This window comes from Chiloscyllium plagiosum, chromosome 2 (assembly GCF_004010195.1).
Source record: "Chiloscyllium plagiosum isolate BGI_BamShark_2017 chromosome 2, ASM401019v2, whole genome shotgun sequence".
Classification (NCBI taxonomy): Eukaryota; Metazoa; Chordata; class Chondrichthyes; order Orectolobiformes; family Hemiscylliidae; genus Chiloscyllium; species Chiloscyllium plagiosum.
The window spans coordinates 139,432,674-139,457,748 of NC_057711.1; the positions used below are offsets into that span (position 1 = coordinate 139,432,674).

The following is a 25,075-nucleotide window of genomic DNA, read 5'->3' on the forward strand; positions in this document are numbered from 1 at the left end:
GATGGGTTGGACTGAAGGGTCTGTTTCCATGCTGTACATTTCTATGATTCTATGAGTGACTGAAAAGTTCCAAGCCAGGAAGCTGTGGGGTTTGGTGAGGAATTTGCATGTGATCATAATTTCATACATCTTCCTCGGTGGCTAGAGTTCCTGATTTTAAAAAGGGTTGTTGGAGGAGCTTTGGTGAATTACTGCAGTGCATTTAGTAGATGGGGTGTAGGTCTATGCTGCTGCCACTGTGCATTGATGGTGAAGGAAGTGAATTTTGAAGGTGGTGAATAAGATACTGCTTTCCTGAATGGTGATGAACTACTTGAGTGTTGGGGCTGCAGTTAGCCAGGTGAGTGAGTATTCCATCTTATGGGCTTTGGGGAGTCACAAAGTGAGTTACCACAAAATGCCTATTCCTTCTGACTTACTCTTGAGGCAGCCATGATTTGCAGGAGCCAGTGTTGGACCGAGGTGTAAAAGTCACACAACACTAGATTATAGTCCAAATAAACCTATTGGACTATAACCTGGTCTTGCAGCAGCAGTACTTATATTGTTACTCCAGATCATTTTCTGGTCAAAGGTAACTCCTAGGGTGCTGATGGTGGGAGATTCAACAATGGCAATGCCATTGAATGTCATGGGTCCATTCTCTTGTCATTGCCTGACAAAATGTTACAGAATGATGGATCACTGACCTAAAACATGAATTCTTTCTCTCTCCGCACCTGCTGCCAGAGCTAACCATTTCTAGTATTTTATGTTGATCCGTGATGGTAGATACTTTCCCTCTTTATCCATTCCTTGGTTGACTGCATATGTTTTACAAAGATAAACACTTGCAGAATTGGCAAATATAACTTTTTATGATGTGATTTAATTTCCTTTTATAAGAACAATAAAGTGATATTTTACTTTGTTCAGTATAATTATTAAAACAATTTTGTAAAATGAACTTATTTGCTCTCACAACTGATTAGAGGATTCATTAATGTTAATTAGTCTCTGAAAATCCTGGGAAAATGGATACACGCCTTGTAAATTGACTTGGGTGGTTTCAGACTGAACTCAAATGTCCACCTGGAGGTAAAGAAGACTGGAATCTGTTGATTTTTTTTTAATGCCTAAGGAGACAGCAGTTGGGGACTCGGAGGATTGAATTATTGAACAAATCCAAATGTTAGCCAGGACAGAGCTCCGCCCTCATGAGGTCTCTTAGATAAGTTTCCAGGAATTCACTCTCTGCAACAAGATTTACTCCCCAGCTGTTGGTCATCTACTCTCCACAGCAGCTAAGACAGCAACCAAAGACGTTATTGTGACCGGACCAATTTCAGATCGGGTAAGTAACACAGAGCCATTTCCGAGGCAGAGGTTAGCACAGAGCCAGTTCCGAGGCGGAGGTTTGACTGAACTCTGGACGGTCTGCGGTGCAGAGAGATCACAGAGAATGAAACTAAAGAGAACCCTCTGTTCCCTCAAACACACAACAATCTTGGTTTCTGATGAAAATGTGACAAGTGGTGGCGATAGCAGAATATTTCTATATAATTTTAAGACAGTTTGGTGCAAAGAGAGTGAGGGCAGACTGTGTGGGAGAAGGAGGGAAAGGGTGGATAAAGAAAAGGAGGGAGGAGGTGGAGAGGAGAGGAAGTATAAGAGTTGGGGTGGGACAAAGGGAGGGAATGGAGTAAGGGAGTGAGGAGAGGTTGGGGAGGGGCTGGAGAATGGGAGAGAGGGGAGGGATTATTGATGTGGCTTATTTATTTTAGAAAAGTGTCTCAAGGACAGGTTAACAATTCTGTCTGTATTCGCCAACATGTTGGGACGGCACCACCCCAGAGAAAATTCTAAAATAGAGCTCTGGTCTCAGCAGGAAGCCTTAGATAAATATTTATGCATTGTGAATACTTTTAACCTTGAGAATCTCTTCCCTGACCTGTCCAAGACCAGAGGGAATTAATTTAAGGTGGTTTAGAGGAGATCTGAGGAAAATGTTTTCACCTAGAGGGTGGTAGATATATAGAACGTGCTGACTGAGAGAGTGGAGGCAAGTACCCTTGCAACATTTAACAAGCATCTGGATGTGCACTTAAAATGCCAGGACATAGCAGACTATGGAGCAAATGCAGCTAAATAACGCTAGTGTATTTTGGTGTTTGTTGATGGGCCAAAGGGTCTGTTTCTGCACTGTAAGACTATTAAATCATGCAGACAGTACATTATTTGAATTCCAAAAGTCTATTTCAGATAAATGTCTTCTTTTTCATACATTCCAACATGCCAACGTCTGTGAGACATGTCTCCTGGGAAGATAGGGGGAATGTTATCTTCTTTCTGTAGCATCTGCTACTCTCTCAACCTTGAGATTCTCAGATCTATATCTGCTGGTAATTTTCCTTACACTTACAGGATTACATGTGCCTGCCACATTAACACACTTTTCTTAGAATAAGGATAAATAAATTATGTATATGTGCAGACTAATTATTTCTACTTATTTCTAATAATATAACCCTTTATGGCTAAACTTAAGATTTGACAAATCTTCATTAAGTAAGTTGATGTGGGTTTAACCAATGCCATTCCAATATTTCTCCCTACAAGGGGCACATTAGATGGTGGGGAGAGGGAGGGGACAAGAGAAAGACGACATGTGTGGGAAAGGGAATGTTGAGAAATAATAATGGGAAAAGGAGGGGAGGGAGAAGGGGAACATGGGAAAGCGATGGAGGGGTAGGAGAAAGGAGACTTGGGAAGTTAAATGGGCGGAGGATGTAGAAAAGGAACAAGACAAGTGGGGGAGGGGAGGAGAGCAAAGATGTGGGTGATGGTGAAATGGGGAGCAGAAAGGGAACCAAAAGAGGAGGGAGGAAAGGAAGCGGATGTGGATGGTGGGAAGAGGAGGTGCATGAAGGAAAATGTGATGTGGTGAGTAGGAAAGGGGAGATAATGAGGGGTGGTTGATGAGGAACCCCAGTGGAGAGCATGGAAGATGGAGAGAAAAGGGAGGGGAGAGTGAGGGAATGTGGTGGGAGAGGCCGAGGGGCATTAACGCTGGAGGAAAATCACAAGGAGCAGAGAGGATGGGAAGGGAGGTCAGGCAAGAAAAGGGGAAGGGAGGGGATGAACAGTAGGCCGGAGGGAAACAGGATGGGGCAGAGGGAAAGAAGAGAGGAGGTAGGGATTAGGGAATTGAAACAGGAGTTTGGGGGACAAGGAAATGGGGAGGGGAATAAAGGTGTAGGGGAGGAGGGTAACAGGAAGGAAGGGGATGTGAAGGGTGGGAATGGACATGGCTGAAGTGAAATGGGATGTGATGAGAAGGAAATGGGGTGTTGGTCAGGATGGGTAGCAGATGGGAGAGAAGGCAGGTGGAGGGAAGAGTAGGTAGGCTGAGGGAAGAGTAGGTAGGCTGAGGGAAGACAGGCCGAGTATGGAAGGGGAGAAAAACTACAGTGAGATGAAGGGGATGGGGAAAGGAGAGGGCAGAAGGTGAGAAAGGGTGGGAGAGATGGAGAAGAGAAGGGGTGTTATACCTCATTGGGGATCATGAAAATCAAGCCTTTCTATTCCTGCCGTTGTCATGAAAGTTTGATATTTTATAGAAGTGCTTAATAGGCAGAACTTACTTTTGGCCTGATCAGGGCAATGTCTTGACCAATCAGGAAATTAAAAATTAAAACAGGTTTGGCAGGAAGCTGTCAGTCATCAGTAACTGCTTCTAGCAGAGACCTATGAAAACCAATCAGCACTCTCCACTCACACAGTATCAATATTGTTTTCCTTTTACTTTATCTCTTGGCAGATGTTCTGATTCTTGCAAAATATCAAGCTTTGATATTTTTGTCAGCAATTTGTACTGACAAATGCTATAAGTTTCAAAATTTTATTTGGAGCATCTGATGTTTATCTTTTGCAGAGAATTTGATGCCTTTCTCATAGCACTGTGTCCAATTTCCCCAGAAAGATGGGTTCCTCAACATCTTCCAACACAACTGTTCTATTTAAGAAGGAGGATAATTTCGGGTATCGAATACCTGCGTTGCTCCACATTCCCGATACAGATGTGCTTTTGGCAATTTCTGAGAAGAGATTGGGTCCCCACGATGAAAATGCTGATACACTTATGCTCCGAAAGGGCACATACAATAAGTCTTCAAAGAATTTTGAGGTAAACTGAAAGAAATATACAAAGAGCCAGAAACCAATATGTTTAAAATGTGTGTGGTTAGTAAATTTAAAAGTAACTAATGCTCAAACTTTTTTTTTTGTTTGAGAGACAATAACAATTTGCATTCCTGGATTTTTCTTCAGGTGAACTGCTGCAATTGAAGATACTGCCTTCTCATGGCTTTTAGGGACGGGCAATAAATTATGGCATTTTTAATCCCATTTTTAATTAGGATTTGATTTTAGATTTTAAGTAGAGGAGATGGGACGGGGAGAGGTATAACCTTTCATTTGCATTGCATGCTGGGTCAAACCATGGACAAAATCTATTTAAGCTTGCGTGAACTTGCAATCCTAATTTACATATGTTACAAATTAATGAAGGAATGACATTATGTCTCAGCTGTCTGTTATCATCTCCCCTCACATCTTGTTTTCCTTCCAGTAAAAGCTGCCTGGAGTTTGACATTTGGAGTGCAGGTTAATTTATGGTCCAGATATCTCCTTTTATAAAACCGACTTCCCATGGGTATCTCATTCACGACCCTGAAGATAAAGTATTTGCATCTTATTGCTCAGTCCTTTGAGTATAGGAGTTGTGAAGTCATGTTGAGGTTGTACAAGACATTGGTGAGGCCTCTTCTGGAATACTGTGTCCAGTCATAGTCACTTAGTTATAGGAAGAATATTATTAAGTTAGAGAGGGTTCAAAAGAGTTTTACCAGGATGTTGCTGTGAATGAAGTATAGACTGGGACTTTTATCACTGGAGCGTAGGAGGTTGAGAGGTGACCTTATAGAGGTTTATAACATCATGAGGCATACAGATAGTGTTAACGGTGGGTGTCTTTTCCCAAGGATGGGGGTTGGGTGGGGGACAGTTTCAAGACCAGGGATTACATTTTTAAAGTGAGAGAGAGAGATTTTAAAAAGATAAGGGGGCAGCGGGCATTGGATAGGCATATGGAGGATAGTGGGCTAGTGTAGGTTAGGTGGGCTTGGATCGGCGCAACATCGAGGGCCGAAGGGCCTGTACTGCGCTGTATTCTTCTGTTCTATAAGCGCAATTTCTTTACACAGGATGGTTTGTGTGTACAATTAACTTGCTGAGGAAGTGATGGAAGTGGGCAGTGTTACAAAATGTAAAAGTCACTTAGATAAGCACATGCATAGGAAAGATTTGGAGGGATATGGGCCAGGAGCAGGCAGTTTGGATTAGTTTAATTTGGGATAATGTTCGGCATGAACTGGTTGGATGAAAGGGTCTGTTTCCGTGCTGTATGACTTTATGAATGCTCAGCCTTGATTGCTAAATGACATTGAATAAATCTTACCTTATACTGCCTTTAAAATCATCCCAGATGAGATTACCTAATGTATTTGTTTTAATCTGTGTAGAAGCTATTAAGGTTTCATATTCAAAAAATAGAGTCATTTTGAAATGCCAGATTATTACCAAGAGAATAAAACCACAAGATTCCACAGCTTATACCCTGGATGCTGCCTGACCTGCTGTGCTGTTCTAGCAATAAAGTTTCAACTTTGATCTCCAGCATCTGCAGACCTCACTTTCTCCTCCCTTTACCTGGTCTTGTCTGTTCTCATCTATCACGCAACATCAGGTTATTCTGGTCCAACAGGTTTATCTGAAAGTGCTATCTTTCAGAGCGCTGCTCCTTCATCAGGTAGCTGTGGAGCAGGATCACAAGACTCAGACTTTATAGCAAAAGATCACAGAGTCACATTTTATAAATTTCTACTTTGGAAATAGAACCAATCTGACTCAAGATTAGGATACAGACAGACTCTAGCCTCACACCTTTAATGCATTGTCTGAGCTGAGATGTCACCCTTTGTTATAAAACCTTACGTTATCTCGAGAATGTGATTTGAAAGAGGTTCTGGGATTTACATATTAATGAATGGAAACCTGAAACCCATTCTAAAAGATGAAAGACTTAACAGCAATCTAGGTTTGTTCAATACATCATATCAGTTGCATGCATGACACTGTGATCTTTTGCTATAAATTCTGTGTCTTATAATCCTGCTCTACAGCTATGTGATGAAGGAGCAGCGCTCTGAAAGATAGCACTTTCAGATAAACCTGTTGGACCAGAATAACCTGATGTTGCGTGATAGATGAGAACAGACAAGACCAGGTAAAGGGAGGAGAAAGTGAGGTCTGCAGATGCTGGAGATCAAAGTTGAAACTTTATTGCTGGAACAGCACAGCAGGTCAGGCAGCATCCAGGGAACAGGAGATTCGACGTTTCGGGCAAGAAGGGCCTGTGCCCGAAACGTCGAATCTCCTGTTCCCTGGATGCTGCCTGACCTGCTGTGCTGTTCCAGCAATAAAGTTTCAACAGGTAAAGGGAGGGACAGGGCAGCAGGGCGCAAATTCGAGGTGAGTGATCAAGAGCTGAGTATTTGCCTGGAGGATATACTGTAAACTTTACTGCACAGTTACAGAAGTAAGATGATCATATACTTTCTTGCATTCAGAAATAAAAGTCAAAGAAGGATTAAAAGTTTTCTAGTGTGTGATAACAAAAACATTACAATGACAGAATAAAATCCAATATTGTAATGGAGAACCATAGGTTTCTATGGAAGGATGGCAGTCCTCATCTATAATTTACTTCATATGTTGAAATAAAGATTGTTGTAAAGCATACAATTCCAGATGACTAGTAGATCAGAATATTAGACTTGAATACAGTGAACAGCAAAGAGTGACAACAAGAATAATAAGCTGGGAAATTATAGTGTGAGAGAATGTTAGCTAGAAATATAAAAACTTAACAGGTGTTTGAAAAAGAAAAGAGTCTGTAAAGTCCTGGGTCTGGGAAATTAATTATGGAAGATGGAGAAGTGGAGTATAAATTGAATGTTTTGCTTGTCTTCACTGTAGGGGATACAAACACCAGTGAATCAGAAAGTGAAAGGGAGTGAGTAACTTAAAAAATTATAACTTCCAAGGAAAGGATGCTGAGAAAATGTTTTGAAATAGCAAATGTGAATCCTCCATCCATTTGAAAAAACAGTCAAAGTATCAAGTGGCAAGTAGTGCCATACAGAAGTTAATGTTCAGGCCTCAATTACTTGTATGTCAATGATTTGGATAAATAGACTGAATGCACAGTGGCTAAATTTAGTGGTGGTACCAAAATAGTTCTGAAAATAAGTTGTCATGAGGCAGTAGAGAAGCTGTAATGGGATAGGAACAGGCTTAGTGAGTGGGAAGAAGATCGGCAGATGGAGCAAAAGGTGGGAAAACGGGATCTTCTCCAATTTGGCAGGAAGCATAGAAAGTGTCAGATTGTTTAAATAGAGAGAGACTGTAGGATGATTGCAAGGGGATTGGAAGATGAAACTATGGGTGTTTCTGCTGACATTCATTGGGGAGGCAGCAACTGGAGTGGTGTGTACAATTTTAGGCCCTTTTTATGAAAAAATGTGAAGGCATTCAAAGCAGTTTAGAGAACAAGGGAGCTCTGTCATGAGGAAAGGTTGGATGGTTTGGACCAGTTCCTACTGAAGTTTGGAAGAATGAGATGGTCTTATTGGAACACGTCAGATCCTGAGGGCACGTGACAGAATAGATGTTCAAAGGACATGGCAGACAGTAGAACCAGGGGATACACTTTAAGCACAAAAGCTGTCTGAATTAACGTAGAAATGGCTGACTTTTCAAAGAACGGTGAAGATGGGGTCATTGAATACTTGAAGGCAGATGGAGTTAGATTTTTTGACTAACAAGGGAAATAGGTAGTCATCAGGGATAGATGGGAATGTGGAATTGAAGCCAAATGAATGGGCTATTCCTGCTCCTATTTTATACATGAGAAAGTGGAATGATTAGAATTTGTTTCCAGAACTTCAGAGCTGGTGGCAAGTTAATGTAATAACCCTGCCCTTACTTGATTTGCTCTTGGTTTTATTTTCGCAGTGGGATGATGTCACATGTATTGAGTCTGCACGACTAAAGGATCACCGATCCATGAATCCTTGTCCTGTCTATGACAAAGAAACAGGCAAGATCTTCCTCTTCTTCATTGCTGTATATGAAGATATGACCGAGCAATATCAAATAAGCTCTGGGAGAAACGTCACACGACTTTGCTTTGTCACCAGCATGGATGAAGGAAAGAGCTGGAGCCCTCTTAATGATTTGACAGGTTGTCAAATACGTCAATACATTAAAAATTGGGCAACATTTGCTGTGGGGCCAGGACATGGTATTCAACTTCGGTCTGGACGCCTGATTATCCCAGCCTATGCTTATATAAAAAAGTCCAATAGCCAATCACATGCTTTTACCTTTTATAGTGACGATCATGGAGAGATCTGGCGTGTTGGGGACTTCCTTTCCAAAGAGGAATGTGGTGAATGCCAGATTGTGGCAATGAATCAAGGGAATGAATCTGAAATTGTTTATTGCAATGCTCGGAGTATGAAGCATATGAAGCATGGTGAACACCAGTATCGCGTTCAGGCTTTTAGCACAGACGGTGGAGGTACTTTTACAGATGGGTGTCAGGTAAAAAAGCTAGTTGAACCTCCAAAGGGTTGCCACGGCAGTATCATCCACTTTCCAGCGTCAAAACTTTCACAGGTCAATGTTTATCCTGCCATTAAAAAACATAATTTTCAGCAAGAGAAAGATGCATCAAAATTAACAGAGGATTTTGAAATTATATTATTCTCACATACAACAAGCATGGAATCACGTAGGGATTTAGGAATCTATCTTGGTACTTACCAAGGTCATCCACTGACCTGGACAGACCCTTGGATCATTTGTCCCGGTCCCAGTGCCTACTCAGAACTGGCTTTTATTGAAGTTCCTGGGATAGAAATTCCTCTTGTTGCCTGTTTGTTTGAATGTGGATCCACATCTGAAAGTGAGCAGATCTCATTCACTGTATCCCGAGTTGATGAGATTATTCAGAACATTCTAGAAATAAAACCTCACGACAATTCCTTCTCACAGGAAAGGGACCAGCTTTGTTTCTGTACTTTCTTCTGATAGCCCTTCATCTGAGGTGCTTTCTGTCTGAATTAAACAATGCAAGGATATTATAACTATGCAGATTGCTTCCCAGTAGTTCAGTTTGAAAAAACAATGTAGTTGGCCTATATATAATGTACTGCAAAAGTTACCAAACCCCCATTTGCTCTGTCTCACCCACACAGCCCCAAACCCCAAGGTGCAAAGCATATGGTTTTATTCATCTGGAGAAGACTGTTTTCCCTTTTAAACAAAAGGTATTTCATTTTTAACATGCTGCATGGTGTACTCGTTGCTTATTGGAATATTCACTAACTCCAAGAATGTAAAACTATTGGGAAGGAAAGGCCTGTGCTGTATTTGCTTACGATGCTGTTTCAACCCTGGTCAAAGTTGGATTGGAAGAAGTACCAAACATACAGAAAACTGATCATGCCACTTGTACAATAAAAGCAGATTTGAAAACTGATTTGTGGTGTGACGTTATTGATGATCTTTTAGATTTTTTCATTCACAATATAGACCACTCCTCTGGAATGATTAAGTCTACAGCTTGCCTTCTTATCCGAAGCAGCTTTCTCTCAGGATTGATCTTTGGAAGAATGGTGATGATTGTGTCATTGAATACTTCAAACAGAAGTAGTTGGATTCTTGACGAACCAGGGAGTAGCTAGTTATCAGTGTTTGATGGGAATGTGGAATTGAAGCCAAAGTCAAATCGACCATTTTCTAATTGAATGACAGTGCAGGCGAATGCCTCTGAATGCTGCTCCCACTTTATATGTTTGAAAGTTGAACAATCAGAATTTGTTTCCAAACTTTAGAGCTATTGGAAAGTTAATGTAATACCCAGTCCTACTTGATTTACACTTGTTTCTTTTTTCAGTGGAACGATGTAACATGTATTCTGTCTTCCCGAGCAAATGTTCACTGGTCCATGAATCCTTGTCCTCCCTATGATAAAGAAACAGGCAGCACCTTCCTATTCATTGCTGTCTCTGGAAATATAACTGAGCTGTATCAAGGGTAAGGGAAAGTAACCATGGTCTTACCAGACCATAAGGCAGCATCTCTCTTTTGAGAGAGATGACTGGTGTTGGTTTAACCTGAGGGTCACCACATCTCAGGTGAGGAGAGAGATTGAGAAGAAGGATCCCTCCTCATCCCGGCTGGTGCAAGAATTGAACTCACGCTGTTGACATCATGGTTCCAATGCAAGTTTTGTTATTAGTGGAAGCTGGTCTGATGTACTGCTGTGATGTGCAGTTACATGGAATAAATTAATGATTGAACATTGGGGAATTGCAGCTTCAGTTTGATCAGGGTGGGAAATATGATGAAGGTTTTTAACAGTGAAGATATCCTTTGTGCAGGAATCATGGTGCTTTAGCTTTTCCAGCAGGTGGCAGCACCACATTACATCCAAATGTAAATAGAAAAGTGCAGGAGAAACTCATCAGGTCTGGCTGCATCTGTGGACAGAGGAGTAGAGGTCATGTTTCAAGATTGGGGAATGAGGTAAGTGAGAGTTGTGAGCGGATGAAATGCTTACAATAATGGTTCAAGTGGAGTGAATGTGTGGGAGCTGAGATGGTGGTATTCACCCTTTCAGATAGCAGAAGACCATTGAGCTTCTTTCTACATTGTGGTGCATCCTGCTTCACCTGGGATACAGTGCTGAGCCCAGCTACAGTTTAGGTCAAGGCTGACTTGGGCTGATGGTGTCACCTCCTGTGGAAGTCAGCAGAATAAAGGCCAGCCTCTCGCATCCAGATGGGGTCCGCCAACATTTCCAGGTCCATGTCTATGCAGCAGGGAGTGAGCCTTTCCCCCCACTGGGCCATAATAATGGTCAAACAATACAGCGTGAGGGTGAGTTTCTGAACTTGCAGCATCTGAAGTGGTGAGGCGCAGGTGAGCTTTAAGAATAGTATCAGCATTTTCACCTCCCCAACCACAGCATTCCTCAAGAGAGGTGTCCAAGAGATGGTTATATCATGAGGTGAAGAACAGAGGATTGAGTGAGGAAAGTTGCTTAGAGCCATGGCAGACTAAGCAGGAATCGCACCTGACACAGCACTTCAACTATGAAAGGGAAAGTTTAATTCTCTGTCCATTTGCCGATCAAGATTGGAACCCAGCCCTGAGGGTGTGGGGACAGAGGATGTCATATAAAATGGTGTCATTATGTGGCTGGGGTCTTATGCTTCAGGCACTTCTATGATACCTTGCAATGATGAGTTGAAGCCAAAGTCAAAAGGCCATACTTTGTGAATAATTAATTTCCAGACATTGCTTTTGTATCGCAACACAGGGCTGAACAATTTATTAAATACAAACTGACATTGGCATGCAGAAAATTAAACAGTTCCGTAATCTGATGAACATACGTACTTTAAACCTGAAATATTTGTTTTCAGCCCCATTCACAGAAAAAAGCAGACAGACAAATACAGTTAATGGCTAAATAAAATAACAAATTTGGCCAGGTTATTTAAATGGCTTGATAGTGTATTGTTTCATAGGTGCAGATGTGCTATTCCTTGGCTGTTTTCCCTTAAACATTGATCAAGGTAACCCTGTCCATTCACTCAGGCAAAAGACAGCAATACTATTTCCTCTGTTTGGGTTTCTGGTGCATGAAAATAGGCAAGGAGCTTTCAAATCATCACATTGTCTCCCAGGACCATCTCACAGAAAACATAGTTTAATAACAACTTTAATTCTATTTCTGCCCTGATACACTCATCAATTCTCTCTGAAATTTAAGTCAGTATTTATCTCTGTCTCATCTGTTCATTAAAAGTATTAGTTAGCTCCCACATCCAAATCATTCATACATTTCGTGAATAGCTGGGGCCCAAGCACTGATCCCTACACTACCCGACTAATCATTGCATGCCAGCAATCTTGTAGAGTGTGAGGGACTCCTTTACCCTGACAGCATTAAGCACAGGAAGTGAGCCCACAAGTACCTTCCTGTTTTTTGCAGATGATACAGTGTTGGCTGGGAGGGGCAGCTGTTAGGACGATGCAGAGATGGTTCAGTGTGATTTGAGCAAGTTGAACAAGTGGAGAAATTGATGGCAGGCGCAGTATATTGCAGATAAATGTGGGTTTATCCACATTGGGCAAAAACAGGAAGGCAGATTCCGATCTGAATGGATGTAAATTGAGAGAGGGGAAATATGGAAGGAGATCTGTGGTATCCCTATATACCAGTTGCTGAAGGTCTGCATGAAAGCACTGCAGTGGAAGAAGGCAAATGGTATGTTGGCCTTCACAGCGAGAGGATCAGAGTACGGGGGCAGGGATACCTTGCTGCAATTATATAGGGTCTTGGTGAGACCACACAGCTGGGTAGTGTTTTGGTTTGCCCATCTGAGGATGGCTGTGCCAATAGCAAGATTGCAGTAAAGGCTTATGAGACTGGGAAAGGTGAGACTGATGTATGAGGAGAGGTTGAAGCGGTTAGATGAGATGACTAGATTCCCTACAGTGTGAAAACAGGTCCTTCGGCCTAACCAGTTCACATCGGCCCTCCAAAGAGTAACCCACCCAGACCCATTTCCCTCTGACTAATGCACCTAACACTGTGGGCAATTTAGCATGGCCAATTCACCTGACCTGCACATCTTTGGACTGTGGGAGGAAACCGGAGCACCCAGAGGAAACCTTCGCAGACACACGGAGAATGTGCAAACTCCACACAGACAGTCGATCCAGGCTGGAATCGAACCTGGGACCTTGGTGCTGTGAGGCAGCAGTGCTAACCATTGAGCCACCGTGCTGCCCAGGTTAGGATTACATTTGCTGGAATTCAGAAGAATGTTGGGGAATCTCAAAGAAAGCTATAAAATTCCAACAGGGCTAGAGAGGGTAAATGCAGGGAAGAGGTTCCTGATGACTGGCTAGTCCAGAATCAGGGGTCACAATCTAAGGATACAGGGGAAACCATTTTGAACTGAGATGAGGAGACATTCTTTCACCCAGAGAGTGGTGGGCTCTGGGAGTAATGTCACATGACTTTGCTTTGTCACCAGCAGGAATAAACGACAGAATTAGAGAGAAGTGTTTCCATTCGTGGGAGAGTTTGGGAATAGAGCATATTCCCAGAATAAATCGGTTCCCAATTAAGAATGAGACGAGGAGTAACTTCTTCTGAGGGTTGAGTATTTGGAGCTCCTTGCCACAGACAGCCGGGGGGGCAGAGCTCTTGTATATATTTAAGGCTGAAATAAATTGATTCTTGATCAATAGAGGGATCCAGAGTTCCAATGAAAAGGCAGGAAAGTGGATGTGAAGAATGTTGGATCAGCCTTGGTCCATTTGAACAAAGGAGTAGAGGTGGATCAGCCGACTACACATCCAATTTGTTATGATCAGTCTGAGTCCTTTGAGTGCTGTGCTGCTTGGTATCCAACAATTAATGGTGCAATATGTTTTGATTTATTCTCCCATCGACGTGATCATTATTGGTTAGGCCATCACTTGTTGCAAACACATGCCAAGTTACCCTTGATAGCTACAGCATTTCAGAGGGCAGTTAATACTCAATCCGAACACTGGACCTGGAATTGCATCTAGTCCAGAATGAGTGATGATAGATTTCCATCTTTAGACATCATTAATTATTGAATGAAATAGGTTTGTACAACAACGATGAATTACATGATCACAATTACTAAGACTAACCATCAATTCCAGATTACTAATAGAAGTTAAATTCCACCACATGGTAGAATTCAAGCCATGTTCTCAGATCATTAATCTGGGCCTCTGGATTACTAAACCCATTATGAGGCAATCTTGCCCTGCATGTATAAGACTGGTTAAAAAGTAAAATACTGCAGTATAAAAATCTGAAATAAAGTCAGAAAATGATGGAAGTACAGTTTTGGCAGGATCAGTGAAGAGAAACCAATTGAACAATGTCAGGTTTATGACATTCTTCGTTCATTCCTGGAATGTGCATGTTGTTACTCAGGCTGGTATTTATTGCCAACTCCGATAAACTCTTGAGACAGAAGCGGTGAACTGCCTCTTTCAGCTTTTACAGTGAAGAAGGGAGTTCCAGGATTTGATCCTGTGCCAATGAAGGAGTGACTGAAAACCTCCAAGTCAGGATGCTGTGGAGTTTGGATGGGAGATGAAGAAATAGCCATTTCTATTATTTTCCATTTGTGATATGTTAATTTTTGGTGGTGGGGATAGATGGCTTCCTTGTTTACCCATTCTTTGGTTGACCGCATATATTTTACAAAGATAAACACTTGGAAAGTTGGCAAACTTGACTTTTTATGCTGTGATTAAACCATTTTATTTCATAAGAACAATAAAAAATAATATTGTACTTCATCTAGTCTAATTATTAGAAGTTTTTTGCTTCAATTTGGCAAATGCACTTATTTGCTCACAGACAACTAGAGGATTCGCTAACGTTTATTGGTCTCTGAAAGTGCTAGTAAAAGGGATACAGGTCTTGTTGGTTGACATGAATGGTTTCAGACTGAATTCAGGTGTCCCCTTGGAGGTGCAGAAGACTAGATTCTGTTGATTTCTTTATGGTTACAGAGGTAGCAGTTGGGGACTTAGGACTGAATTGTCGACCAAGTCCAAACTTGTGCGTTTGAGTGAGTAGAGGCTGGACAAAGAGCTCTGCCCTGATAAGCTCTTTTAGATAAATTTCCAGGAACACACCCCTGCAACAAGATTTATTCCCCAAGTATTGGTCATCCACCCTGCACAGCAACTGAGACAACCAACAAAAGATATTACTGTTGCGAGTGAAGTGTGGACACTGTCTCTGGTGACTGGACCAGTTTCAGATCGGGTAAGTAGCACAGAGCCAGAGGTTTGACTGAACTCTGGACAGTCAGCGGTGCAGAGAGATCACAGAGAATGAAACACGGAGGCTGACTGGGGTGGGGGTGTGGTGGCCAGGAGGCGGGGGCACGGATGGACGGGGATGGGGGGGTGGATAGGGGTCGGGATGGGGTCAGACGGTGGGGTGGATGAGGCTTCAGCAATGCTGCAGGCCCCTTACACACAAGTGTGTGTCTGCTCAGAAACAAACACTGAGACAGAGAGAGGAAGCAAGGCAGGCAGAGCAAGGAAGAAGGAAACTTCAGAAAACTCCGAGCCCCAGAGGAGAGGCATTGAATCAATTAACAGAATAATCAATTATCTGAATGAAATAGTGCCCACCCATCTCGTTTGGATAATCGAAGTTCCTCTGTATTCTGAAACCAGACTTCCAGGCCTAACAGCAGATACATCAATGAGTTGACTCTTAGCAAGCCATCGAGAGCCATCAGCAACATTTCAAGGTGATTAAAAACAATTAATTTGATACAACTGAATGGTCAAGTCCTTGGAAAATTCTGGAAGGTTGCCAAGAGTCTTTAAGAACCTGGCCTGGCAGGACTCAAGTGGGCCCCACTCTCCAGCCTACATAGAGGCATGTTGGGATATAGCAGTGACCAGAGCAGTTCGACCTCCAACCAGACAGAGAATCAACCCATTATGAGGGGAACAAACTGAACAATAAGACAGACCAGTGAAAATTGTGAGTATCTCGAAAGTATTTGTTTCTAAAGAATCAGATAGTTAGAAATAGAATTTTTTAAATTGCAAAGTTTAATTCTTACCTTTGTTGTGTTCAAATAAAGTCATAACCTGGTTCACAGACTGAAACCTTGTACTCTGCAGTCCTTTCCTGATACATACTAAGGTACCTGGGTAAATCAATATTGTGTACAATGATCAAGGAGTGCACAGAGTCTGCGAGATTCCTGTTCCATACAAAACATATACTATTGATCATACAAATACGTAGAAAATAATCAACTCCTTCCATAAAAGAACATCACATGTTAAAGCATTTGCACGAACAGTTCTAGCTCTTCAGGCTGCAGTAGGTGATGTTACAACAGCATGTGGTTACACGTTTGCTGAATTCTGTACATTTGCACGTAAAACATGAAACCTCGCATGTAATAATTTTAATCATGGCACACTGAATAGCTGAAGACTAGCAACAAAGCCATGTGTAAATAATCTGGACTAAATCTTAATCTTTTTTGGCAAAGTCTGAGTTGCGTTGAGTTTCCATTGGAGGGTTTGTTACCATGAGGCCTAACCAGTTACCTCAAGATATCTTACCGCACCTCACTGATGACCAACAATGTCCCAATGTCATCTCTTACATCTGATTTCCACCCCATCCTACCAGATGCCATGGATGATGAATTGATTCATCCCATAAAATAATTTTAAAAATTATTTTGTGGGGAGAGTAAGAAGTGCAGCTCCTGCGTTGTTCCTCCCTTTCTTCCCTGTTCCATTTTTAGCTGTGGACCTGTATGATTGCCGTTTCATACAGGCTTTTTTGTTTTGCATGGAAATTGCATCCAAGGACATCTCGATTACTCCACAGCTTTCACAGGTCAATTCAAAACCAACTCATTACTCGCATGAATTATCTATCTGACCAGTGCGCAAATATACTCACAAATTGAATGTGCTTTTGCCTCCTGGGATTTCAATGTAGATGTTGAATGTGCTTTTGCCTCCTGGGATTTCAATGTAGATGTAGATTTCATAACACTTCAATCTTTGTCAAAAGCTTTTCCTATGGTTGTCAATTTCAGATTCCTGCCTTCACGTCATCTAAGTGAGATCAATGTTGATCGCCATGTTCTGGTTTTGCTTACTTAGACAAACAGGGCAATCTCAATCCAGATCTGGAAGATAGACATTGGTTCTGTCTGCCTGGAGATTTATTACAGACATACAGCATTAACTTATACAGGAAAGCACAGCATTTTCACACTACATGCTGCAAATTACATTGACAATGGCCACCAGTCATATGTTCTACACGCTGGCTATTTGCTCACTAGCATTATCCCTCTTAAAGTCACATCACAATATTCAGTGCCACATTTTATAAAGGAGGGAATTGAAGACAATACGTAAGAGACTCATAAGAATGGTTCCAGGAATTAGGAATTTTAGTTGTGTAGATACTTTGGAGAAGATACGCCCATTTTCCTCAGAGAAGAGATTTAATAACGATATTCAAAATCCTGAGGGATCTGAGCAGAGTTGTTCCCACTGGTGCAAGAATCAAGTACTACAGAGAGAACATATTTAAAGCAATTTGACAAAAAAAGAGCATGGACAACATGAGGAACAACATTTTTCAGGCAGCGAGTGACGATTACTTGGAATAAGCAGCCTGAGAATGTGGTGCAGGCAGGTTCAGTTGAATCAGAATCACACAAAACCAGTTTATAGTCTGGCAATCACGTCACCTGATGAAGGAGCAGTGCTCTGAAAGCTTGTGATTTCAAGCAAACCTGTTGGACTATAACCTGGTTGGACTCTCCTGCTCCTTGGATGCTGCCCGACCTGCTGTGCTTTTCCAGCACCACACTCTCGAATTTAACCTGGGGGTCACCTGACTTCTGATTTTGTCCGCCCCAGTCCAACACCAGCACCTCCACATCAAGATTCAATTGAGGCACAATAGGAGGAACTGGATTATTCTCTGACGAGGAAAAATATGCAGTTTAACAGAAAAAAAACGTGGAGAAATGGCTCCAAAGTAAACTGTCACTTTAGAAAACCAGGGCTTACACATCACTTGGATATTGTTGAAACTTTATTGCTGGAACAGCACAGCAGGTCAGGCTCCAAAGTAAACTGTCACTTTAGAAAACCAGGGCTTACACATCACTTGGATATTGCCGATTTGAAAGTCTGTCTGACAGCAGTCAGATGAGACACCTTCTTTCTGGAGGGTTGCGGGGTGGGGGGGGGGGGGATGTTGGTGTGTGGGGAACAGGAGAAGGCCAGGCTCCCAACTAGGCGTGCACTCATCTGGTGAGGACCCTGACCTTATAGGGTGTAGTCTGGAGCAACTGGGGCCAGTGTAGGAAAGAGTTCAATAGTCTTATGTGTTCTGTCAAGGAATGCCAGACACTTAGGACAGGCTAAGTTTTAAATCTCACCCGAAATCCCAGCTGAAGCAGCAAAGCAATGCATGCTACTCCTGAACATTGGATAAATCTTGCCAAATGTACTTAGTTACCCCCTCAGCAAAGTTCAGCACCATAGTGCTGTTGAAGATCTGTCAGCATTGATATGGCAGCTTCTCATGTTAATGATCCACAGGGATTGGCCATAAAAGCCAGCAGTGTATGGATATTAGATTAGATTCCCTACAGTGTGGAAACAGGCCCTCCAGCTCAACAAGTCCACACCGACCCTCCGAAGAGCAACCTACCCAGACCCATTCCCCTACATTTACCCTTCACCTAACACTACGGGCAATTTAGCATGGCCAATTCACCTAACCTGCACATCTTTGGACTGTGGGAGGAAACCGGAGCACCTGGAGGAAACCCACGCAGACACGGGGAGAATGTGCAAACTCCACACAGACAGTTGCCTGAGGCGGGAATTGAACCCAGGTCTCTGGCGCTGTGAAGCAGCAGTGCTAATCACTGTGCCACCGTGCCGCCCGAAGTGTCTTAACTCAGTTTCATTTGTCCTTCCAAGAGAAATGGACTCTCAGTGCTCACAAAAATGCCCAAGTAGGAAGAGGGGAACACCAATGCGTGGCTACAAGTAAGTTGGAAAATCTGAGATGGGCATCCTTGGTGGAGAGGATGAATGAAAATTGCAATGTATAGGTTGTTGGGGAGTTGATGTCAATCTATTTGATGCACCAGGAAGACTCAACACTGCAGGGGCATCTGCTTTAATGCCTCTAGTTCTCATGATCACTTTTTTGTCACTTGCAGCTTCAAACGTTGAAGCAGGCTATTGTATCTGCAGCAGGCCAAGCACTGCTATGCGATACTTTAAAGCAAGCATTGTCACATGTGCACAGATATAGCCACCTTTGAGGAACTCTGCATGCTTATAGATTGAGTAGAACTGTGTGATAAGCACATTGTGGGTGTGCGGGAAAGATGAGACACAGACAGTATACTCTACCACTTCCTCTGGCAGCTCATTCCATACATGCACCAGCCTCTGTGCGAAAAAGTTGTCCTTTTTTAAATCTTTCTCCTCTCAGCTTAAACCTATACCCTCTAGTTTTGGACTCTCCCACCTTGGGAAAAGAGCTTGGCTATTCAACTTATCCATGCCCCTCATGATTTTATAAACCTCTATAAGGTCATGCCTCAGCCTCCTACACTCCAGGGAAAAATGTCGCAGCCTGTCCAGCCTCTCCTTATAACTCAAACCTTCCAATTTTGGTAACATCCTTGTTAATCTTTTTTGCATCCTTGCCAGTTTAATAACATCTTTCCTATAGCAAGGTGTATGCAGTATCCAAACCATGTAAAGAAAAGCAGAAGAGTTTTCTGGTTATTCCAGCCAATATTTTTCCCTTTACCAACATCACTGAAATAAATTATCTAATCAAGATAAGAGAGACTGACACCTTCTCTGTGTAAAATACACTTGCATTTCCTGTGTTATTATAATATGTAAGATTTATAAATACTTAATTGACTATGTCGTCTTTGAATGCCTTGAGGTTATGAGTGATACCATATAAATGCAAACTTTTTTTAATTCATAAAAAAAATTATTTTTAAAAACACAACAGGTTATTCACTGATTAGAATCTGACTGTGGTTATTATGGTGAATAGAATGATCATAGAATCCCTAAAATGCAGGAAGCAGCCCACAACAGCCCTCCGAAGAACAGTCCAACCAGTCCCAACCCATCCCTGTAACTCTGCATTTCCCACGGCTAATCCACCCAGACTGCACGTCACTGGACGTTATGGGCAATTTAGCTTGCTCAAACTACCTAATCTGCACATGTTTGGACTATGGTAGGAAATCGGAGCACCCGAAGGAAACCCATTCTCGGGGTGAATGTGCAAACTCCACACAGTCACCCGAGGGTGGAACCAAACCATGCTCCCTGTGCTGTGCAACAGCAGTGCTAACCACTGAGACACTGTGCCGCCCAAGGAAGAGAACATCTCCCGAAAAGAACTTTACCAACAGCTACAGCAAGAAACCATGTGAAGAAATGGAAGAGAAGAAAAAATATGTTTCATAATCATAAAAACAAAATTGAAAAGGGGAGTGAGAGATAAGAAATGAAATCAATGTTTGTTAGTAAATACTGCAAATTATAGTGGAACAGAGAACAAATGCTACAGATAACTGAAAGTAAGGTTTTGGAGTAGAAAAATCAACTTTGACCTTTTTTTAGGGGGATAGGTAAATTTGTAACTTCAGTTTTAAAAGTTATGTAAATGTTTTAACTGAGTCATTAATTTTTACTGCTTCAGTAAATATGTGCATTACAGCCATGGAAAAGTACAGACATACCTAAGTTGTAGAGACATAAATACTAAAAACAGTACATCATATCTGGCCTACATTTGAAGACCACTACTGCGATGCATGAATATAAGAACAATTTTGAATTTGAAACTTTCAAAGTATTTACATCACTTACATAGTAGGAACTACGGATGCCCTCAGCATAAATGATGCAATTCCTGGGCTTAATTAGATATAATGAGCTTTGACATACCTTGTGGTTTGACATACCCTGTGGTTGTGAAAGGTGTCTGTTAAATGCAAATAATAACTTCTCGTATTACTGGTCTAAACTAATAGCAATGTAATGTAGACATTTTTCTTTCTTAACATTTTATACAGATGTGAGGTTCCAGCAAGTTTTGCATTTTGTCCATTAATGTATTCTGCTCTCTTACTGCTTCTAGAAGGTTCCTGGGTACCTGCTCAAGAAACTTGCCTTTTCTTGCTTGTTTACATGTCCTTGTCAGTGTTGGTCAGCAAAACCCTGCACCAAAATCCATGATACCTTATAAATTCTAATGACTTCTAATTACAGATTTAGATAACTGAATTGTCCCATCTTCATATAGTTTGTTCACACCATGTGAGTTACAGAATCAGCAAAATTATGCTAATACAATCTTTGCCTCAAAACTCCAAAGTGACTTTATTTTGCCTTCAAAATAAAACAATTCCAGGCTGAGGAATGCCAATTGAACACTATGTGAACTGAAGAAAAGTACATTTCTGGACTGAGTCTGAATGACACATTGTGGTTGCTTTCTCAATGTAAAATGTCCCACATGACCTGAAATAATAATTGAATGCAATTCGCAGAATATCACGTATATTTAAACCACTCTTTGACGTTCTCTGATGTGACTATCACTGAGTTCCCCATAACCAACAGACTGAGGCCAGATAAATAGCTGAAAATGTGTTGCTGGAAAAGCGCAGCAGGTCAGGCAGCATCCAAGAAGCAGGAGAATCGACGTTTCGGGCCTGAGCCCTTTTTCAGGAATCTGAAGAAGGGCTCAGGCCCGAAACGTCGATTCTCCTGCTCCTTGGATGCTGCCTGACCTGCTGCGCTTTTCCAGCAACACATTTTCAGCTCTGATCTCCAACATCTGCACTCCTCACTTTCTCCTAGCCAGATAAATACAATGGTTACAAATAGGTTGGAGGTGAGGAATCCCATAGCGAGTAACTCACCTCCTGACTTCTCAAAGCACATTCCATCTACAAGGCACAAGTCAGAAGTGTGATGGAATGCATCCTCCCTTCCGTTTGATTGTCACCTTACTATGGCGGAGATGCTTGATTAGATTAGATTAGATTAGATTAGATTACCTACAGTGTGGAAACAGGTCCTTCGGCCCAACAAGTCCACACCGACCCTCCAAAGATCAAACCACCGATTGACCGATTCATGACCGATTCTCTTAACCCGCACACCTTTGGACTGTGGGAGGAAACGGGGGGAAACCCACGCAGACAAGGGGAGAATGTGCAAACTCCATGCAGTCAGTCACCTGAGGCTTGAAGTGAACCTGGGTCCCTGGTGCTGTGAGGCAGCAGTGCTAATCACTGAGCCACTGTACCGCCCCTTTGTCCAGTGTTCCAGTGATCCCGTGAATGATTCCTTCAGGACTTCTCAACTTCTATCAGAGCCACCAATGACAGTAACATCAGAAGGAACGAAGTCCTCAACAGTGATCCAGGCAGAAGTTATTCAGGTCATATTAATGGCTGCAATGGTGAATCCCATTCAACAGGCTTCCTTGCCACTGGAACTGGATCCCTTTTCTGTCAGGGACCATGTGTCTGCTGATCAACATCATAAGGCATCTGCCCAGAGGAAGACCAACTTCACTGGGGCTGGCCAAATGCTTGGGATGCCTGAGTCCTGACTGCTGAAGCATATCTCCTTCGCCGAACTCAAGGAAGGTACTTGATTGAAACAAGGACAAAGGAAGTATTTCGAAGACTACCTGAAGGTTTCTCTCAAGAAATGTACAATGTGGCAGACCCTCATTTAGAAGAAACAGGCTTGGAGGAACCTCCTGCACAAAGGGACACAATTCTTTAAAAACACTCGTCAGCAAGAGGAAGTACAGAAAAAGAACCGGAGAAAGGAGTGCCAACGTTCTCAAAGCAAGGGATCAATTTCATATCCCAGAAACACCTGCTAAATTGTGGTCAGACTTCTAGCTCTAAGATCAGGCTCATCATCCACACAAAGACACAGAATTTTCGATAACGATGGAATGCTCCCCTCTGGCCTAGATGGGTGCAGCTCCCACAATACTCAAGAGGCTTAACACCGACCAAAACAAAGCAGCCCATTTAACTGGAATCACATCCACAATCATTCGTTCCCTCCAGTGCCAACATTCAGTAGCAGCAGTGTGTACCATCTACAAGATGTAGCACAGAAATTCACCAAAGTTCGTGAGACAAACTTATTCAAATACACAACCACTACCATCTAGAAGGACAAGGGCAGCAGATCCATAGGAACACCAGCCCTCCAAGTAAATTCCCCTCCAAGCTACTCACCATCCTTACTTGAAAATCTTCGTTCCTTCAATGTTGCTCTGTCAAAATCCTGAAACATCCTCCAATGTGGCATTGTGGGTACACCAAATGGATTGGGATGATGGCCTCGTGGCATTGTCGTTAGACAATTAACCAGAGACCTAAGTAATGTTCTGGGGGTTTGGGCTTGAATCCTGTCAAGCCACATTATGGAATTTAAATTCAATAAAAATTGGAATTAAGGGTCTAATGATGATTATGAAACCATTGTCGATTATCAGAAAAACCCATCTGGTTCACTAATGTCCTTTTAGGAAGGAAATCTGCTGTCCTTACATGGTCTGATCTCTGTGTGACTCTGAACTGTCTGCTGGGCAATTAGGAATAGGCAATAAATATTGGCCTAACCAGGTATGCCCAAATCCTGTGACATGAACAAATACAAAAATATTAACATTTCACTTAAACAAAAAAAGTAATCACCTAATATCACGTGCAATTAAAGAGTGTGCAAGATGCCAAAAAGAATCTGAAAAATATTTTTTTGATCAGATAGTACTAGGCATTTCTGCATTTTGTTTGGAAATTATTTCCTTTCTACTTAAGCAAACCAAGCCTCCTGAGCATCAAATTCCCAAAGTGTGTGCCAACATTATGACACACTTTACGACAGTACTTATGGTGGCGTGGCCTCTGCTGAACTGGATTACAAAGGCTTATTATCCAATAACCTGAAATATTTCCATTGTATTTAGTGTCCACAGAATTGTCTAAAATGAGACAGTGGGTTCACTATCTGTTGAAGTTTAGATCAGAGCGGTGCTGGAAAAGCACAGCAGGTCAGGCAGCGTCCGAGGAGCAGGAAAATCGACGTTTCGGGCAAAAGCCAGGAGAAGCAAATTACTGCAGATGCTGGAACCTGTACTAAAAACAAAAAATACTGGAGGTCACAGCGAGTAAGGCAGCATCCATGGGGAGAAAGCAAGTCTAGATGAGTCTAGATGACTCTTCTTCTAGTGTCATCTAGATTTAAAACATGTCTGACCTGCCATGATCTCCAGCATTTTTTGACTATCTGTGATTGCTCCATATCTTGTTTTAATTTCAAGGAGCAAAACACATAAATCATGTTGGGAGACCTGCACCTGCTTTATGTTAGGACACATATCACTGCAAGCACTTGGCCAACAGTTCATTTGTAAATGTCTCAAAGTTTCTGAACAGAATAAATTAGATTAACTAAGCAAAAGTGTTAATTCAGGGGAGGCAGTTGTATGCAGTGGTAAAGTCACTGGACTAATAATCCAATGGCCAAGGTTACTGCTCTAGGAGTAGGAGATCAAACCCCACCATAGCACCTGCAGGAATTTAAATTTAATTAATAAAACTGCAATTAAAAGGTAGCATCAGTGAAATCATTCTCGTAACTCCCTTTAGGGAACAAAACTGAAATGTGCCTCCAGACTTGTAGCAATTCAGTCGACTCTGAAATGGCCGAACAACCCACTCGGTTGAATCCAACCACTACAAAGTTTAAAAGATATGAAACCAGATGGACCAACCCAGGTAGGGGAAATGACAATGGCAAATCCATCCCTGCTGACCCTGTAATGTCGTCCTTACTAATGTCTGGGTACACCTAAAATGGGAGAACTGTCTCAGAGTCTAGCTCAACAACAACGTGATGTAATCATATTCAGCAATTTCCCAGATACCCCTGACACCATACCTGGTTAGATGCCACAGCCAGGAGATTAAGATCAAATATGGTGACAGTGGTATACAATCAGGAGGGAGTTGGCCTGGGAATTGACGCCATTGACTGTGGACCACAACATCAAATCAAACATGGACAAAAAATCCTCTCACTAATTAACAGCTAATGGTGCTAATTTCAATTGATGACCTGTACTCCACTTTAAACAACAGCTGGGGAGAAAGCATCGAGAGTTACAAGGCTGTACTCTGGATGTGGGACTTCAATTCCCACCAGAAAGAGTGGCTCAGAAGCA

The 25,075-nt window shown here is 42.1% G+C and overlaps 1 protein-coding gene across 1 annotated transcript; it reads left to right on the plus strand.

Annotated features, from left to right (window-relative positions):
* The first annotated feature begins 1,030 nt into the window (after positions 1-1,030).
* On the plus strand, positions 1,031-9,646 carry LOC122564484 (sialidase-2-like). Its single transcript, XM_043719439.1, has 3 exons — positions 1,031-1,333; positions 3,914-4,165; positions 8,116-9,646. The coding sequence occupies exons 2-3, from the start codon at positions 3,962-3,964 to the stop codon at positions 9,193-9,195; spliced, it is 1,284 nt and encodes a 427-aa protein (XP_043575374.1). The 5' UTR covers positions 1,031-1,333; positions 3,914-3,961; the 3' UTR covers positions 9,196-9,646.
* The last annotated feature ends 15,429 nt before the right edge of the window (positions 9,647-25,075 follow it).

Coding starts and splice junctions, on each gene's coding strand:
- LOC122564484 (XM_043719439.1), top strand. CDS start 3,962: ATGGGTTCCTCAACATCTTCCAACACAACTGTTCTATTTAAGAAGGAG. Junction 4,166..8,115: donor AGTCTTCAAAGAATTTTGAG/GTAAACTGAAAG, acceptor TTATTTTCGCAG/TGGGATGATGTCACATGTAT.